General features: G+C 41.3%; 2 protein-coding genes across 5 annotated transcripts in view; one reads left to right on the top strand and one right to left on the bottom strand.

The window, feature by feature from the left end:
• Window positions 1-226, bottom strand: part of LOC311109858 (serine/threonine-protein kinase 11-interacting protein-like) — a 30,603-nt gene extending 30,377 nt beyond the window's left edge. For both annotated transcript variants that reach the window (XM_084152871.1, XM_084152872.1), the window contains exon 1: window positions 99-226. The gene's annotated coding sequence lies outside the window, so the exon portion shown is untranslated. The remainder of the gene's footprint in view (window positions 1-98) is intronic.
• Window positions 227-5,462: 5,236 nt separating this feature from the next.
• Window positions 5,463-19,131, top strand: LOC311109864 (insulin-like growth factor-binding protein 2-A). Of its 3 annotated transcripts, XR_014610648.1 has the most exons (5): window positions 5,464-5,913; window positions 14,677-14,855; window positions 17,444-17,584; window positions 17,831-18,061; window positions 18,334-19,131. XR_014610648.1 is itself a non-coding variant. In XM_084152878.1 (4 exons), the coding sequence occupies exons 1-4, from the start codon at window positions 5,526-5,528 to the stop codon at window positions 17,987-17,989; spliced, it is 867 nt and encodes a 288-aa protein (XP_084009004.1). In that variant the 5' UTR covers window positions 5,464-5,525; the 3' UTR covers window positions 17,990-19,131. The 3 variants fall into 3 exon arrangements, 1 of the variants encoding a protein (XP_084009004.1); XR_014610647.1 differs by having other exon boundaries at window positions 5,463-5,913; window positions 17,444-17,702; window positions 17,831-19,131; XM_084152878.1 differs by having other exon boundaries at window positions 17,831-19,131.
• The last annotated feature ends 1,182 nt before the right edge of the window (window positions 19,132-20,313 follow it).

Genomic DNA, 20,313 nt, shown 5'->3' with positions numbered 1-20,313 from the left:
GGGCTACTCACAAAGCCAACACGAATCTCTAGCTAGCTAGCTGTTGTAGCTTGTCTTGGATAGCATTCCACATACTATTTCTTGAGACAGCAACATACCTTAGCTATCTTATGTGACAGTCAAGCAGTGGTCAACATCGACATTCCCTTCTGATTGCCAGCAATACGATAAAAGCATCAGTCAAATAACTTCAAGTGTACTCAGTGGTTGATGTTGACATCTTCACTTGGACTGATGTCACGTGAGGAAGTTTCGAAAAAAAATATACAGTGGCCGGGAGATACCAAATTTTAAAAAGACGAAACAGGCGTTTTCGTAACTTGTGCCAGTCAATATATATTGAAATATTATAGATTAGCAAGACATCTCTAAAAAATGAGTGTGCCTGTACAAAATATGATTCAAATGTCAGATTCAGTCTGATTTCTTGGCCATAGCCAACACTAGATGGCTCCCTACCCCAAGAAGCAGGATCAAATCATTGGGGATCAACTATATTTACTTTAATGTTTATGACAGTGACAACGCATTGGGGCATTCCCAATTTGCTCATCTTTATCAAGTGCATTCTGAGAACACTCAGCACATCTTTCTGGTATGCTTTATCACCCTTTTATAATTTTCTGGATGTTATCTTTACAATGGAGTGGAAATTCAATGCACAGGTTTCAACGCTGCAAGAGGTAGCTAGATGTAACTATGCAGCGCACACAAAATAATATCGTTTAGCCTACTAAAGACTTTTATCAAATCTGTAATTGTGACTAAGTAAGTAAAGTAAGCATTTTTATAAATAGGCTTACTACCAATACTTTTGGGGGGGATACATTAAGCTTCCACCTTTTATACCAAATGTCCAAAACTAAGTGGTTTCTCTAATTAAGCCTGTACACATTCATGTCTTGTTGCTAGGTAACACACACACGTACACGCACACACAAGACAATCTTTTTCCATTCGGGACTGGGGATGTTTCCATGTAAGGATTTATGTACGGTAATTTGGTAAACATTTCCATCCACTGAGATGCTGAACGAGCAGGACTGCTCTGGCAGGAAAGGTTCTCTGCAGACCAGCCTACACTGAAAGCATGTTGCGACTGTTTCAAATCCTCTGATCTTTGGGATTGCATTAAAATCAAGCAACATTATTTATGTTATGGAAAACATGGACCAACTAAACAATGTGGATTAGTTGGTTGCATTTTTATGGGGGAAATGTCTTCTAAAAAAATCTATAATTGTGTGACCTTGATTTTCCATTTCAGTTTAGACCATTCAGTCTGACGACATCTTCTGTTTGGGATTCTCAATGTCCGAACATATGGTTACATAAGTAAACAAAAACACAATGCTTAGGTTATGTTTAGATGTTTAGATGTCTTTGCATGTATGAATTGAAGGATTATGTTTATATGGGCCCATAGATCTGAGAATAAAAAGTTTTCCACAATCCCCACCATTTCTCTATTTATCCAATCAGTGACTCAGTCAAAGGAAAGTCAATTAAGTCTTATCAACACACTAAATAAACCATGTGCTCTTTCACTGTCCAAATCCTGCCCTCAAAATGGAAGAGCAATACTTGAACATGCCCCAGCAAGCACAGGGAACCTAGCCTGGAACGCCTGGAACCTAGCCTAGAACCTAGCCTGGAACCTAGCCTGGAACCTAGCCTGAAACCTAGCCTGGAACTTTGCCTGGAACCTAACCTAGTCCCACATCTGTTTGGGCTATTTTTTGGCGTGACATTGACCAAAAGAGTTGGCAAGACAGCACAAACAGATCTGGGACCAGGCTACGGGAATCCTCCTCCTCCTTTGTGGCCTTTTGCACAAGTCAGAGCCTTACAGCACAGTAGGCTACATGTAAATACAATATGGTTGTAAAATGATTCCTCTTTTGGCTCATAATTGGCAGAGAACGGAGGGATGATTCGGGATCGGGACATGTCAAGTCAAGGCTTTTCTTCTTCCAGAACAAGGTCAAAGGAGCGCCTAAGAACACTATATCACTGTCCCTTTTTCCTTCACTGTGTTCAAAGGGATTGTTTTCATTGTTGCAGGTGAACCAGCACTGTTTACTTTTAGCCCTGAACAAAGCAGGCCTGTTAGAAGGCTTTGGTAGGTTGGATTAAACCCTTTCTTGGTTCTGTGATTCAGCGTACTGTACTGTATGTCAGAGAGAGAGAGAGAGAGAGAGAGAGAGAGAGAGAGAGAGAGAGAGAGAGAGAGAGAGAGAGAGAGAGAGAGAGAGAGAAACCTCACTAGTAAAATATATCATGTGAGTCAGTAAACTTCTCAGGTCACAGTTCATCCCAATACAAACACAGGGTCTGCCTCGGGATCAGGCCAGGCTACTGTTCTAGTACATTATAGTCATTATAGCCAGGATACTGTTCTAATACATTATAGTCATTATAGCCAGGATACTGTTCTAATACATTATAGTCATTAAAGCCAGGATACTGTTCTAATACATTATAGTTATTATAGCCAGGATACTGTTCTAATACATTATAGTCATTATAGCCAGGATACTGTTCTAATACATTATAGTCATTATAGCCAGGATACTGTTCTAATACATTATAGTCATTATAGCCAGGATACTATTCTAATACATTATAGTCATTATAGCCAGGATACTGTTCTAATACATTATAGTCATTATAGCCAGGATACTGTTCTAATACATTATAGTCATTATAGCCAGGATACTATTCTAATACATTATAGTCATTATAGCCAGGATACTGTTCTAATACATTATAGTCATTATAGCCAGGATACTGTTCTAATACATTATAGTCATTATAGCCAGGATACTGTTCTAATACATTATAGTTATTATAGCCAGGATACTGTTCTAATACATTATAGTCATTATAGCCAGGATACTGTTCTAATACATTATAGTCATTATATCCAGGATACTGTTCTAATACATTATAGTCATTATAGCCAGGATACTGTTCTAATACATTATAGTCATTATAGCCAGGATACTGTTCTAATACATTATAGTCATTATAGCCAGGATACTGTTCTAATACATTATAGTCATTATAGCCAGGATACTGTTCTAATACATTATAGTCATTATAGCCAGGATACTGTTCTAATACATTATAGTCATTATAGCCAGGATACTGTTCTAATACATTATAGTCATTATAGCCAGGATACTGTTCTAATACATTATAGTCATTATAGCCAGGATACTGTTCTAATACATTATAGTCATTATAGCCAGGATACTGTTCTAATACATTATAGTCATTATAGCCAGGATACTGTTCTAATACATTATAGTCATTAAAGCCAGGATACTATTCTAATACATTATAGTCATTATAGCCAGGATACTGTTGTAATACATTATAGTCATTATAGCCAGGATACTGTTCTAATACATTATAGTTATTAAAGCCAGGATACTGTTGTAATACATTATAGTCATTATAGCCAGGATACTGTTGTAATACATTATAGTTATTATAGCCAGGATACTGTTCTAATACATTATAGTCATTATAGCCAGGATACTGTTCTAATACATTATAGTCATTATAGCCAGGATACTGTTCTAATACATTATAGTCATTATAGCCAGGATACTGTTCTAATACATTATAGTTATTATAGCCAGGATACTGTTCTAATACATTATAGTCATTATAGCCAGGATACTGTTCTAATACATTATAGTCATTATATCCAGGATACTGTTCTAATACATTATAGTCATTATAGCCAGGATACTGTTCTAATACATTATAGTCATTATAGCCAGGATACTGTCTAATACATACAAATATAAACAGGTCATCCAACTGTGCTAGGCCCATATCTGAAATATGCCCTTTTATAATCAAGGGGAATTCTGCTCAGTGTTGTAATGTTGCACTTCAAATCAATCAAATCAAATGTTATTTGTCACATGCTTCGTAAACAACAGGTGTGGACTAACAGTGAAATGCCTACTTACACATATTGAAATGAACTGTAGCTCTCTTTACATATGCATAGGAACAGATAATGTATGCATTCACTGCATTAGGAGATCTCACCCAGCGCTCGCTATCAATGTGGACCTGTGCTTTATCTAGTGTGTATATTGACTTAATTCTGGGGGGAATGTTAGGTAGCTGAACTTGATGGGAATGGCATTGCAATAACCGCTGGCCAGATATTGTGGCCTGTTACTCCGTTACCTGGTGGCCATCCCCAGACGCTGGGCAAACTCTAGCCGCAGGCCTTGTTTATAAACCAGGCCTTCTCTGCTTCTCCTCCCCAATGTTGCTTTTTATAAAATGACATATGAGGTTCTACGCAAACACCCCCAGCATCATCCAGATGCCCCCGAGATACTGGCCCCTTCAGAAGGGCCCTTTCTCCTCGCGACCGCCCCCAAGGCAAGCTGGGATGCCGACCGTAAATAGGTGAAATACCATGAAATCAGAGGGCACCCACAAAACAAAATAATCCACATTTATATCTGTGACTCCCTGCCTGGCTGGAGAGTATGGTTACAGTATATATGCAATGTCTATTTCTGTGCCCTTAAATAAACAGCAATTAGTCTCACCACACTCACTGGACGGGTTAATGGGAGCTTGTTTGGTATGTAAGCACAACACCTCAGCGCCTGGCTCCAGCTGATCAATAGGCAACATACACAGTGCCCACCAGGTAGGGTACGGCATGCAGCCTCGGGGCAGGTCTTTCATTAAGTGTCAATGGACATGGCAGGAACGTTGCAGAGTTCCATGAAAGGAACACTTTTTGTTTATGTTTGTTTATTTATTTATTTTCAGGGAGAGGGTGCATGCTGATAAAAATAAACATGCTAGAGTATGTAATATTGCCTCTCTCAGTCTCAGGCCCAGCCAAGGGAATGATGCCTCGTTTTCCTCCATTGAGTTGCATGATACTACCACATAAAACACTGTATCCTTGCCTTTCCCTATTCTAGCATGTACAGTGTCTTTTTTTCACATTTGCAACAATAGTAGTATTAGAAATAGGCTACATAGCCTATAATGAGGATAGTATTTAGAACTTACATTTCATAGTTTCCATTGCTCAGAATAATTGTAAAAATAACGTTTATAGGGTATTGCTTCAGTGTAGCCTATGTGTGTTTGGGTTTGTCTGACAGTTATTTCTGCTTGTTGTAATAAATCATCAGATCTATCTATATACAGGCCTCATCAACATCAACAGTTGGCCAGAGACACCTGGCTGTGTCCCATAATGTAAGTTGATTACAAAATAACAAGTCATTTGGACTGGTCTTAGGTATACTTGTGCATGAAAACTTGAGATGCTATACAATATTTGGTCATAGCACAAAATTGCCTTTTGGGCTTGCCTGCTGCTCTGCCATACGCACCACTGGTCTGACGAGCTGTCAGTAAATCCTGCCGTTGGTAGGACCCTGCAGAAATCAACCCAGCAGCTGGCTTCACCTGTTAGCATGCGCAGTTATTTTACCTGGAGTTGCGTTCCATCGCTCCACTAAATGACAAGAAGTTCCATGCCGAGAATGATATCGTATTTAAGCTGCAGCTTGCTGCTGCTTTCGGTGGCTTTCGTGGGCGCTTCACTCGCGGAGATGGTCTTCCGTTGCCCGAGTTGCACCGCCGAACGTCAGGCTGCGTGCCCGAAGCTCACCGAGACCTGTGCGGAGATAGTGCGCGAACCGGGCTGCGGTTGCTGCCCCGTTTGCGCCCGGCAAGAGGGTGAGTTATGCGGCGTGTACACCCCGAGATGCTCCAGCGGGCTCCGCTGTTACCCGAAGCCGGACTCCGATCTGCCTCTCGAGCAGCTGGTCCAGGGGCTGGGGCTGTGCGGACACAAAGTGGTCACCGAGCCCACGGGGAGCCAGGAGCACCGGGAGCAACTTAGCGGTCAGTTTCAACAAGCCTGACATACTTACAATGATATAATGGAACAGAGGATGTTTGGGAAGTATGCTCATTAGTAGTCGTAAATTAATAATTACACTGTCATTGGGATGGCTTATAGCCCTTAGCATGTACCGTATTGTGATTTATTTAATTCGCAGCAGTCTAAGCTAATGATTGTTGCGTCCATTTGCTCATAGAAACATAGAAACTGTAAGTTAACCCTGCTCTAAAACCCCTATTTATTGGAATTATTTGTTATTACACAGTTGTAACACTTTTATAACACAATTTTTACAAGGTACTTTTGCCTTTAATATGTACCGAATTGAACTGCAAATATGCTATAAGCCTATATTTGGCTTTGGGCTATATGTCCTAATCACAAATGAAAGAAACGTTTGCAGGTAGTATCATCCAACAGAAACAACCAGAAATACACTGGACTAGTTTGACTTATTGATCTCCATGTGTTGACTTATTGGGCCCTTGCTGGAATACAATAGGCTCCCTTACCTAACAATATTATTCCTGTATAACATATCTTACACTGTATAGGCAAGCGTATACTGTAAGACATACTGTATGCTTGCTTATACCCAGAAATAATATTCAGAACGTGTATTTTACACAGAAATCCCAAAACATTCCTCTTTAATTGGATAAAATGAGAGAGGAGAGAGAAGTAAAATAATGCCACATTGATTGGCAATTTGGACTTTGTCCTTTGACCCCAACCACTGTAAACTAGTCATGGAGTGTGTGTTGAAGCTTGTTCAGTATGGTGTGATTTCTACTAAACCTAATGTCAATGTCCCCATCTGCCAAATGTAACGTTTGATTCGATTATAAAGGAGAACCTGTGATTCCTGAAAAGATCAAATGGATTAGGGCCAGGACAACACAGACAGTAGGACTATAAATGCACGTGGAGTAGCCTACACATGCACATGTAGCCAGAGATAAGTTGGGAATTAGGAGGTAGTGGAACTCTTAAATAGTGTTCTAATACTATTTGTATGGTGGAACTCTTCCTGAAATAGCTACTTGCAGTATGCTTTGCTACAGCCAGATTCCACAGTCCTATCCTACAGTACAGTGAATTGCCATGACGACGTCCTATATTTCTCTGCTCAAACTGTTTCTCATCTACTCTGACTGTTTCTATGTATCCACAGCCTGGCATTTAAGGGATGGGTTACACAGTACTATTATGTACACCTGGGTTACACATGACTATTATGTACACCTGGATTACATGGTACTATTATGTACACCTGGGTTACACAGTACTATTATGTAAACCTGAGTTACACAGTACTATTATGTACACATGGGTTACACAGTACTATTATGTACACCTGGGTTACACAGTACTGTTATGTACACCTGGGTTACAAAGTACTGTTATGTACACCTGGGTTACACAGTACTATTATGTACACATGGGTTACACAGTACTATTATATACACATGGGGTTACACAGTACTAATATGTACACCGGGGTTACACAGTACTATTATGTACACATGGGTTACACAGTACTATTATGTACACATGGGTTACACAGTACTATTATGTACATCTGGGTTACACAGTATTGTTATGTACACCTGGGTTACACATTACTATTATGTACACCTGGGTTACACAGTACTATTATGTACACCTGAATTACATGGTACTATTATGTACACATGGGTTACACAGTATTGTTATGTACACCTGGGTTACACAGTACTATTATGTACACCTGGGTTACACAGTACTATTATGTACACCTGGATTACATGGGACTATTATGTACACCTAGATTACACAGTACTATTATGTACTTCAGACAGAATTCCCGGTATATTACCTTAAAAAATAAAGAAAAAGGAGGCAATGTTTACATGACCCCCTTTCAAACAGTCCCTTATTAACCACTTTCTTGCAGGTATACCCCCTTTTAAACATCCCAGTATACGGAGTGATATACACAGATTATGCAAAAAGCAGCCCTGGTTACACACGTTTCCTACACATTGTCATTGTCTAAATAGGCCGACGTGCTAAACCACTATCTATAACAACCAGATGAGACAACTCAGACCATGGTAGCCTAGCTACATCACATATCCTGTTTGTTGAAACAGAGTAAACCTTAGGATAATTAATAGCAGTAACACTAATGAAGGTATAGTTTACAAAGGGCTTGTTTAATAAAGGGTTTGTAGGGAGTTTATAGGATCAGTTTATAAGTCAAACTAAAATGCATTGGTTAGCAGTCACATCCGCTCATGTATCAAAATAATAATCACTTAACTTACCTGTCTTTCTCGTCCGGCGGAACACTCATAATACGTACAAAATGTAATGAGTTATCGCATAAAGCTTACTTCTTACTATTATTATGTGAACACACGTTATAACCAAGGAAAAATTGGTCTGCATTCTCCAAGATTGTAATTGCACTGGGAAAAGTAGAGCACCCTATATGCATTCCTTCATGCTACTCATCTCATGCTATACAGGCCTTGATGGATGACTAGCATGTAGCCTTTCATCAATGGAAGACTTGATAAGAAAACCCTCCAAAATGTCTGTGGTGCACCCGTGTCTCCTCATTATCTGAACCCTGTGGTGGATGGGCATCTTTATCAGCCCTTAATACCAGCCTACAGCTAGACAGTAACCCCCTCATTGACAATATCAAGTGGTACAACTACAGTCCATTTACTGTGACACGTCAGAGAATTATGTAAATAGAGATGTTGGTGTGAGATTGATTCCACAAAAGGCAGAAGGGGTGTATATCATATTATATAATATTAGTATGTAAAGACACGTCATAGTCAATAATACATCATGCTAATGCTAAAAAAGATTTAAGAGAAGGGTTGCTTCCCAAATGGTACACTATAATGGTCCCTGGTCAAAAGTAGTGCACTCCCTTGCAAAAGAGCCCCTGCTAAAATTAAGGGAATAGGGTGCCATTTGAGACACGACCGAGGTTCATCACTCATCCTGCCAGCAGGGTCACATCGTTGGGCTGCCACTTATCCAACAAAGAGAGGGTTACCCAACCCCCAACCCAACAAAAGACTCCCAAAAAAACTCTCAAAGCTTTACAAGGAAAACAGATCCTGACCATCTGGCTGCATCTGGGCGGTGAAATAACACGGCTCCCTAACGAGGGGCATTCATCTGTACCTGCCTGGGTCCACTGCCGGGGTGCCCAGCCCTCTAGACGGTGCCCGCGGGCCCGAAATAGCCCCAGATAATCCCCACTGCTTCTCTAAAACACAGGCATCGCTGCCTTCCACCCCTGGGGCTGCAACTTCACCCAAAGCCATGCTAAGAATCTCAGCGTGCCTCAGACGCTTTCCAGAATAAACTTCTCCCTTTCTCTTTCTCTCTCTCCCTTTCTCTCTCACTCTTCTCTCTCTCTCTCTTTCTTTCTTTCTTCCTTTCTTTCTCTCTTTCTTTCTCTCTCTCTTTCTTTCTTTCTTTCTTTCTTTCTTTCTTTCTTTCTTTCTTTCTTTCTTTCTTTCTTTCTTTCTTTCTTTCTTTCTTTCTTTCTTTCTCTCTCTCTCTCTTGCTGGCTCCCTCTTCCCTCCCTCCCCCCCTCCCTCTCTCTCCCTGGGCTTCGGTGCTTGGAGAAAACACAAACTATGTCTGAAATGTTACTGAGCTGAGTGGGGTGGAAGGGGACCTGTGAAAGGGCTTTGCAGGGGATAGGGCTGGCTTCGCCAGATGGTTTGATGTTTCTTCACGGAAGATAATGGAGTTGAAGGGGATTTGAGTGTTGCGTATGTGTGTACAGACTGAGGCCTATGCATTTGGCTGCTGCAATCACCCAAGATCTGTTGTTCATGGCTAGCCCGATGGCTGCAGGCAGAGCTACTGTCTTAGGAATTGATCCTTGTATGGTGGTGGTCTGTGTATCAAGGCCAGTTGACTTGTTACGTTGGTGCCATGACTTGGATCACATGTCTGGTGTAGGGTTGCAAAATTCCTTTAACTTTCAATAAATTCCCTGGTTTTCCAGAAATCCTGGTTGGAGGATTCCGGATTTCCTGCTTATTCCCCCCTGATTCTGGGGTCCTCCAACCGGGATTTCAGGAAAGACAGAGAAAGTATTGAACGTTAAAGGAATTTTGCAACCCTAGTCTGGTGTCCTATCATCTCTGTTAAAATAGGAGCTATGGAACATCTTCACTCTTCTCAGATGACTCCAAAATCAAAGTTAATCGGGTCTTTTCAGACCTCAAATGTGGTCTAATGTCAAGGCCACCTCTACATGCCTCAATCCCAAATGAATGGGAAAGATGGGCACCATCTCTCCTCTCTCTCTCTATTCTCTGTATGTGTGTGCTGTAATTGTCCGTGCTGCTCTGCAGGTTTGATGGGCTCCGGCTTGCCTCCGTCTCCCTGTCTCTCTGTCCTCCAGAGCCAGGTGTGTACCAAATGGCAAAATATTCCCTTTTCCCTATATAGTGCACTACTTTTGGCCAGAGTCATATAGGGATATGTAGGGGATACAGTGTCGTTTGGGACATATCCAGAGTGCCAGGTTTAGCCTGCAGTCAGTCAGTTCAGTGGTGGATAGATGCCTGGCTGGGTGCAGTCAGTGTCTACTTGTCAGGACCTGCCCAGCCCCAGCTAGCTCCACACTGTGGAGGAGCCTCTCAGGCCAGATAGCCTGGCTGTGAGGTAAACACACTTGCTCTGTGCTGACTGTGTGATTCTAGGAGGAGAGTCCTAGCAGGCCTTGTAAAGGATAATGGGAAGCAGTTATGAAGCTGGCTCTTTTTAACTACAGCTCCCCAAAGTGCTTTACTGTACAATCAATTGTGAAGGAGATACGTTATGTATACACATAAACACAGTAAAATACAGTATCGTTGACACTATACTGGCCCTAGATTGAGGTAATATTCATTTATTACACAAGAGGTCACATTGAGATTAAAGGGACAGTTAAAGGGATGAATTTAACCATAAATGTGTGTTGGTTGGACCTATCCAGTCTCCCATTCTCCATCCATGGGCCATCTGATCAGTTGACTGGAGTCTAGACTGTCAGACATGAACCTTCTCTCCTTTGTGCTGTTCTGGGAATTTGACAAGCATCAGCTATTAAAAAAGCAAAGAAGCCACTCGTCCCTTTTGTCTGCTGTATTAATTCAAGCAGTGGACCGGACAAAAAAAACAACAATGGGGCTGCAGCTCTGTTGACGTTGCAAAGCCCAGGTCCACCTCTGTGGATCGGTGGAACAGAGTGTACTGGAGGAACGGGGCCCTCTTAGAGTGGGGTCCTGACCCTGTCCGTGTGTGTCTGTGTGTGTGTGTCTCTCTCTGTGTGTGTGTGTGTGTGTCTGTGTGTTTTAATAGACTCAGACCTTCTCAGGTTTCTTCCATGAAGCTGGAATCAGTATATTACAGTTGGAGACAGTGGGGATTATCTAATAGATGAAAACAAAACAGTGTGTGTGCCTGTCTGTCTGTGTGTGTGTGTGTTTGAGTATGTAAGTGTGTATAAGTGTGTGTGTGTGTGTCTCACACCTGATTCCAGTTGACTTCTGCCCTCTGTTCTGCAACTCTGTCTTCAAAGGAAACTGAGAGCACAATACCTTTTCATGAGGAGAGCTGAAGTTAGATGTTTAGATCAGATAGTTTCATGAGGAGAGCTGAAGTTAGATGTTTAGATCTGATAGTTTCATGAGGAGAGCTGAAGTTAGATGTCTAGATCTGATAGTTTCATGAGGAGAGCTGAAGTTAGATGTTTAGATCTGAGTTTCATGAGGAGAGCTGAAGTTAGATGTTTAGATCTGATAGTTTCATGAGGAGAGCTGAAGTTAGATGTCTAGATCTGATAGTTTCATGAGGAGAGCTGAAGTTATATGTCTAGATCTGATAGTTTCATGAGGAGAGCTGAAGTTAGATGTTTAGATCTGATAGTTTCATGAGGAGAGCTGAAGTTAGATGTCTAGATCTGATAGTTTCATGAGGAGAGCTGAAGTTAGATGTTTAGATCTGATAGTTTCATGAGGAGAGCTGAAGTTATATGTCTAGATCTGATAGTTTCATGAGGAGAGCTGAAGTTAGATGTCTAGATCTGATAGTTTCATGAGGAGAGCTGAAGTTAGATGTTTAGATCTGAGTTTCATGAGGAGAGCTGAAGTTAGATGTTTAGATCTGATAGTTTCATGAGGAGAGCTGAAGTTAGATGTTTAGATCTGAGTTTCATGAGGAGAGCTGAAGTTAGATGTTTAGATCTGATAGTTTCATGAGGAGAGCTGAAGTTAGATGTTTAGATCTGATAGTTTCATGAGGAGAGCTGAAGTTAGATGTTTAGATCTGATAGTTTCATGAGGAGAGCTGAAGTTAGATGTTTAGATCTGATAGTTTCATGAGGAGAGCTGAAGTTAGATGTTTAGATCTGAGTTTCATGAGGAGAGCTGAAGTTAGATGTTTAGATCTGATAGTTTCATGAGGAGAGCTGAAGTTAGATGTCTAGATCTGATAGTTTCATGAGGAGAGCTGAAGTTAGATGTTTAGATCTGAGTTTCATGAGGAGAGCTGAAGTTAGATGTTTAGATCTGATAGTTTCATGAGGAGAGCTGAAGTTAGATGTTTAGATCTGAGTTTCATGAGGAGAGCTGAAGTTAGATGTTTAGATCTGAGTTTCATGAGGAGAGCTGAAGTTAGATGTCTAGATCTGGTAGTTTCATGAGGAGAGCTGAAGTTAGATGTTTAGATCTGATAGTTTCATGAGGAGAACTGAAGTTAGATGTTTAGATCTGATAGTTTCATGAGGAGAGCTGAAGTTAGATGTTTAGATCTGATAGTTTCATGAGGAGAGCTGAAGTTAGATGTCTAGATCTGATAGTTTCATGAGGAGAGCTGAAGTTAGATGTTTAGATCTGATAGTTTCATGAGGAGAGCTGAAGTTAGATGTTTAGATCTGATAGTTTCATGAGGAGAGCTGAAGTTATATGTCTAGATCTGATAGTTTCATGAGGAGAGCTGAAGTTATATGTCTAGATCTGATAGTTTCATGAGGAGAGCTGAAGTTATATGTCTAGATCTGATAGTTTCATGAGGAGAGCTGAAGTTAGATGTCTAGATCTGATAGTTTCATGAGGAGAGCTGAAGTTATATGTTTAGATCTGATAGTTTCATGAGGAGAGCTGAAGTTAGATGTTTAGATCTGAGTTTCATGAGGAGAGCTGAAGTTATATGTCTAGATCTGATAGTTTCATGAGGAGAGCTGAAGTTAGATGTCTAGATCTGATAGTTTCATGAGGAGAGCTGAAGTTATATGTCTAGATCTGAGTTTCATGAGGAGAGCTGAAGTTAGATGTCTAGATCTGATAGTTTCATGAGGAGAGCTGAAGTTAGATGTTTAGATCTGAGTTTCATGAGGAGAGCTGAAGTTATATGTCTAGATCTGATAGTTTCATGAGGAGAGCTGAAGTTAGATGTTTAGATCTGATAGTTTCATGAGGAGAGCTGAAGTTAGATGTTTAGATCTGATAGTTGCCTTTCCCCCTCTCCTTCTCCGTTCAGTCTTTTGTCATCATATTCTATGTCTACTGGATTGTAAACGTCAGAGGGACCCCTCTTGCTCCTTCCTTAGTGTAGAATACACTTCACTTAAGGGCCGGCCAACCCTGTTATATCTTATTTCTATCTTATAACCTATCCCTCCTCTGTCGTTAATAGTGAGTGGTATGTCACTGGATAGCCTGACAGGACAGAGAGAGTGTAAACAATACATTACTCTGAAATGTTATTAATCTAAGATTTCCTCAAAGCAAAGTCCAGCCAACTGTTTCCTCCGCCCCTGCTGTTTCTGTTATTCTGACCATTTTGATGGTCCCAGAGCCCTGGGAGAGCTGCTAGTGGGCCCTCAGCCTCCACTCTGTCTGTTGTCAAGAATAGCATGGACAGCTAGTGGACTCGCAGAGCCAGGTCCCCTGCATTGTTTGTTCTCATATCTGTGTGGAAAGTGGCTTTCAGAGGTTGATGTTTAACCACGCGTTATCTGGTCAAACTGCTGAGGACTTCTCCCTCCCTTCCCCAGATAGTGTGGTGTGTCAGTTCTGGGTTGTTGCTGTTCGAACTTTCGTTCTAAGCAGTCGAACAGGAAAGTGAGCTAGAGCCCTTTCATGACATGCCGTGACTTTGGAGGTGAGGAGGACACTCGTCATAACGGGTGAAGGTGCCCCATAGTTAACTAAATCTGCAGTGTACACAGACAGAAGCATGTGTTCACTATTGGTTATCATTCTTGGAAGTTAAAATGGAAAAAACAATCCCAAAAATTATAAGTAACAATATTTCACAATATTTTGGCGTTTATGGAAGTTTGAAAGGATTATTATTATTATTATTATTTATTTTTTTAAAGGAAAGGTCCAAAATAATAACTAAAATATTACACCTTTAAAGATGTATCTATCTATTTCCGCTGAAGAATTCACCATGTATGCCATTGCCAACTGTACGAAAGCCAAGCTGCTGGCCCTACCATTTCTCATTTCATGGAGGAATGTGCAGTATACTTAATCATTAAAATGGGTTGAGCGTTTCTGTGATGTAATGACAATATAACGACAATGTTATGACAGTGTCGTAATGAGCGATCAATTACTTTAGTGCATCTGGTTTCCATAGAGCTGTTTTGACTGTGTTTGTGTATGTGTGTGTGTGTGTATGTGCATGTGTGTGAATCTGTGCATGCGTCTGTGTGTGCGTGCGTGTTTGTCCCTCAGGGGAGGTGGTCGACCTCCTGGACACGGGCCTGACGGAGATCCCCCCGGTGAGGAAGGCCACTAAGGACAGCCCGTGGCTGGGGCCCAAGGAGAGTGCCATGCGTCAGCACCGACAGGAGATGAAGACCAAGATGAAGAGTAACAAGGCGGAGGATCCCAAAACACCCCGCGCCAAGCAGGTTAGTAAACACCTAGTAGTAAACAGTTAGGCCACACCCCTATTCCCTTTATATGGGCCCTGATTAAAAGTTGTGCATTATATAGGGAATAGGGTGCCATTTGGGATGCAGCCTTAGTAAACCGTGACCATTGGTGGGTCACCTCTCTTAGTAAACAGTTAGTGAACCTGGGATCATGATTGGCAGTGGCCATGTCCCTTTAGGAAGGTGAGAGTCAGTCTTAACATAACCTAGTGCACTGCTGCCATCTTCTGGAGCGTACCTGATGGTGTCAAGCAACTAACAATGTCTTACTGCCAATTTGGACAATTAAGGCCAAGGCCAGCGTTTTCAAGCGGAAAATGTAGATAAGCATTTCTATTGGACAAGATAGCACCTTCGTTTGACAATGTTTGCCCTCATTTGAGGCTTATTGAACGTGACCATGGGAAGATGTAAATGTTTCACATGACAGTTCAAGACCCTACTGTTGAAAATGCGGTATTGTTTCCTTGAAGTCGAGCCTGGTGTCCCGTTGTTGACTGACCTAGGAAAATACTTTGGTAGCACTTTATAATAACACCTTGTAATAAAGCATTTATAATGGATTAGTAAATAATTTATTCATCATTACTCCCACATTTGTAAATGTTATTAAGACAGGTATTCACACATTTATGAATAACTATGTCATAATAATTAATAAGATCGTTGGTAAGACGTTTAATATCGGTCCTTATAAACCATTTACTAATCATTAGTTAAGTATTTTTGTGTGGCCTCATTTAAAGTAAGGGCTATTTATACTTTATAAATGCTTTATAAATGTTTTGAGTGACAGTGTAATTTCTCACAAAATGATGGACATGCCATTGGTAGACATTCCAGCAGTACCTGAATAAACGATTTACTAATCTATTATAAATGCTTTTATTACAAGGTGTTATTATAAACTGCTACCAGTACTTATTTTCCCACATTTAGTGATTTTCCTTGAGGATAATGATTTTGGCATTTCACGGATGCCAAGTTTAAAATAGAACCATTTGCCCTGGATATTAGCTAGTCTTGGTGACAATCAGGTGCTTTGGCAATAATCCACAAATGGTATTAGTAATGAAAATATAATTTATTTTCAGTTATACCCTTTCTGAGTTATTCTCAGAAACATTATTCATTTTCATGTGAATTAATAATAGTATTTTATCTTTTGGTAGTGCTGTTCATTTAATTTCCTATGGATTATTATTCCTCAGAGAATCCAGCTCCCAACCTTTGGAGATCATTTTGGAGCATGTTATCTTCATTTTATCAACCAGTGGTCTGTAGGCATTGCTGGGTCATTAATCATGTAGTCTCCTTCGGCAGACGGTTTGCCTCCCACAATGTATCCGATGTTCCAGCGCACACGTCTGCTGACAATACCAGCGTTGGTTGGACAGGAGGCGGAAATGGGACTCGCGCAGGAAATCAGTCCAGAGCCTTTCCGTACATGTCCTGCCGCAAACATTAGCCTACCACCGGACTCAAAATTGGTATCTTAGCTAGATATTTTCAATGAGTGTATTTGCAAATAAGTTGTTTGCTTGTGCCATGACAGCTAACGTTAGCGTTACAAGTTTACAATGTTATTTTTCACGAGCACAATTGCCGTCTGCATTTTAAGCCAAGTCAAACCAAACTTGTGAATTATTCTGAGAGTTATCTGTCTGAAGAGCACCCTCCCCGGAATTGAGGTAGATATGTACATATAGGTAGAAATAAGGTAACAGATAGTAAACAGTAGCAGCAGTGTATGTGGTCCTCTGTAGCTCAGCTGGTAGAGCACGGCGCTTGTAACGCCAAGGTAGTGGGTTCGATCCCCGGGACCACCCATACACAAAAAAAAAAAATGTATGCACGCATGACTGTAAGTCGCTTTGGATAAAAGCGTCTGCTAAATGGCATATTATTATTATTAAAAAAGTTTGTGCAAAAAAGGTCAATGCAGGTAGTCTGGGTAGCTATTTGGTTAACTGTTTAACTAATTATTTAGCAGTCTTATGACTTGGGGGTAGAAGCTGTTCAGGGTCCTGTTGATTCCAGACTTGGTGCATCGGTACTACTTGCCATGTGGTAGCAGAGAGAACAGTCTATGACTTGGGTGGCTGGAGTCTGACAATTTTTAGGGCCTTCCTCAGACACCGCCTGGTATAAGGTCCTGGATGGCAGGGAGCTCGGCCCCAGTGTAATAGTCAGACTATTAATCATGTGAATGGTGTTGCCTGTTGCTCCAAGGTCTGAGGTTTCCTAGACTATTAATCATGTGAACGGTGTTTCTGTTGCTCCAAGGTCTGAGATTTCGGAGCCTATTAATCATGTGAATGGTGTTGCCTGTTGCTCCAAGGTCTGAGATTTCCTAGACTATTAATCATGTGAATGGTGTTGCCTGTTGCTCCAAGGTCTGAGATTTCGGAGCCTATTAATCATGTGAATGGTGTTGCCTGTTGCTCCAAGGTCTGATGTTTCCTAGACTATTAATCATGTGAATGGTGTTGCCTGTTGCTCCAAGGTCTGAGATTTCCCAGACTATTAATCATGTGAATGGTGTTGCCTGTTGTTTACTGTAGACTCAGTGTCAGCAGGAGCTGGACCAGGTGCTGGAGAGGATATCTAAGATGCCCTTCAGAGATAACCGAGGCCCACTGGAAGACCTGTACGCCCTGCACATCCCCAACTGTGACAAGAGGGGGCAGTATAACCTCAAACAGGTGACTAAACCCTGCACAACCCCAACTGTGACAAGAGGGGGCAGTATAACCTCAAACAGGTGACTACACCCTGCACATCTCCAACTGTGACAAGAGGGGGCAGTATAACCTCAAACAGGTAACTACTCACTCTTACTCCATGGCCCAGGAGCATCCACATAGGTGCCCACGCACACACGCACACACACACGCACACACACACACACATACATACACACACACTAACATGTTCTTTCTGTGTTTCAGTGTAAGATGTCTCTGCACGGCCAGAGGGGGGAGTGCTGGTGCGTCAACCCACACACCGGTCGGCCCATCCCATCAGCCCCCACCGTGAGGGGAGACCCAAACTGCAGCCAGTACGTAAGAGGACCAGAGATGGACACTCCCGCCTCAGCCCAGAAATAGTACGGCCCTGATTCTCCCTTTGATCGGCCTGAGTCTTAAAAGACAACAGGAAGCAGTATTCTAAACACTTAAGTAAGCTATCAAAATGTCTGTGTGTCTGTTTCTGTTTCTGTGTATAGTTTTTTTTGGTATTACAATCAATTCTCAGCGATATTGTTCAATGTAACCACCATAATGTGTCTTGGCTTGAGAACAAACTCCACTGTAAGGGCATAGGATGTAACAGGCGACAAAGATTCAACCCATTCTTCTTTGCAATTTCAAAGGAAGTCAGTGTTTGACTGGTATTTTCATTGATCTCTCTCTCTTTCTCTCCCTCTCTCTCTCTCTCCTTCCCCCCGTAGCTTTTCTGTGGTGAACAAAGTCTAATGAGAAGAATGTTTACTATGGGCTGAATTCTAACTAGAAATCTGTGTCCATCTCAGACTTTTGTGTAAAAATCAAGCATTGATGTCAATGGGCGATTTGCATGGAAATTCCAAGTATATGCACATTTGGTAATTAGTATTCGGCCTCTATGAACCTCTTGTATTCAATGTATCTGTAGTAGGGAATCTAGAGAAATGTTGTCGTGGAAAACGTGATTTGACTTATATGAAAGAGAATATGCTAAGCAAAAAACAAAACGGCGAATTGACGCTTTAAGGGATTAGTGTCTTACTTAACCCTTAAAGTGTTTGTATGGCTGTGTTTACACTGGTAGCCCAATTCTGATCTTTTGCCACTAATTCGTCTTTCGACCAATCAGATCTTTTGCCCATAATTGGGCAAAAGATCAGAATTGGGCTACCTGTGTAAACGCAGCTCAAGTGTCTTACCTTCTGGTGCTGGAAAGTGAACATGTCAAATGTTTGGTGGTTGTGTACTCAACTCAACCTACCGTTTGTTTGTATTACAGTGTTCTATGCCTTCAGGTTGGTAGGCTACTATGACTGTGATACCTACCTTCTATAGCCTTTGGAATACACATACGTCTTCTATACACTGTAGGAAAACCACATAGACAACGTCTTGTTACGAACACAAATACACGTTTTAGAATTCCTCGTTAATAGGAACACAAATAGAAATGTAGATTGTTTTTGTGATAAAGAACGTCTTGTTATAAGATGAAGTACATGATTAAATGGATGGTAACTTCCTGTAAGTTGATTGTGTATTCATTTGAGCATATGCCCTGGTATCTTGTGTCTCATTTTCTTATTGGAGGTCTACAATGGCTTGCGAAATTATTCACCCCCCTTGGCATTTTTTCTATTTTGTTGCCTTACAACCTGGAATTAAAATGGATTTTTTGCGGGGTTTGTATCATTTGATTTACACAATATGCCTACCACTTTGAAGATGCAAAATATGTTTTATTGTGAAACAAACAAGAAATAAGACAAAAAAACTGAAAACTTGAGCGTGCATAACTATTCACCCCCCCCCCCCCCAAAGTCAATACTTTGTAGAGCCACCTTTTGCAGCAATTACAGCTGCAAGTCTCTTGGGGTATGTCTCTATAAGCTTGGCACAGCTAGCCACTGGGATTTTTGCCCATTCTTCAAGGCAAAACTGCTCCAGCTCCTTCAAGTTGGATGGGTTCCGCTGGTGTACAGCAATCTGTTCTCAATTGGATTGAGGTCTGGGCTTTGACTAGGCCATTCCAATACATTTAAATGTTGCCCTTTAAACCACTTGAGTGTTGCTTTAGCAGTATGCTTAGGGTCATTGTCCTGCTGGCAGGTGAACCTCCGTCCCAGTCTCAAATCTCTGGAAGAATGAAACAGGTTTCCCTCAAGGATTTCCCTGTATTTAGCACCATCCATCATTCCTTCAATTCTGACCAGTTTCCCAGTCCCTGCCGATGAATAACATCCCCACAGCATGATGCTGCCACTACCATGTTTTACTGTGGGGATGATGTTCTTGGGGTGATGAGGTGTGTTGGGTTGGCGCCAGACATAGCGTTTTCCTTGATGGCCAAAAAGCTCAAATTTAGTCTCATCTGACCAGAGTACCTTCTTCCATGTGTTTGCTTATTTTTTTCCTTAAGCAATGGGTTTTTTCTGGCCACTCTTCCGTAAAGGCCAGCTCTTGTTGAGTGTACGGCTTAAAGTGATCCTATGGACAGATACTCCAATCTCCGCTGTGGAGCTTTGTAGCTCCTTCAGGGTAATCTTTGGTCTCTTTGTTGCCTCTGATTAATGCCCTCCTTGCCTGGTCCATGAGTTTTGGTGGGAGGCCCTCTCTTGGCAGGTTTGTTGTAGTGCCATATTCTTTCCATTTTTTATAATGGATTGAATGGTGCTCCGTGGGATGATCAAAGTTTCTGATATTTT

Source organism: Coregonus lavaretus (genome assembly GCF_964263955.1).
Source record: "Coregonus lavaretus genome assembly, chromosome: 35".
NCBI classification, from domain to species: Eukaryota; Metazoa; Chordata; class Actinopteri; order Salmoniformes; family Salmonidae; genus Coregonus; species Coregonus lavaretus.
This window is presented reverse-complemented; position numbering and strand designations above follow the sequence as displayed.

Coding starts and splice junctions, on each gene's coding strand:
- LOC311109864 (XM_084152878.1), top strand. CDS start 5,526: ATGACAAGAAGTTCCATGCCGAGAATGATATCGTATTTAAGCTGCAGC. Junction 5,914..14,676: donor GCACCGGGAGCAACTTAGCG/GTCAGTTTCAAC, acceptor TTTGTCCCTCAG/GGGAGGTGGTCGACCTCCTG. Junction 17,585..17,830: donor GGCAGTATAACCTCAAACAG/GTGACTAAACCC, acceptor TCTGTGTTTCAG/TGTAAGATGTCTCTGCACGG.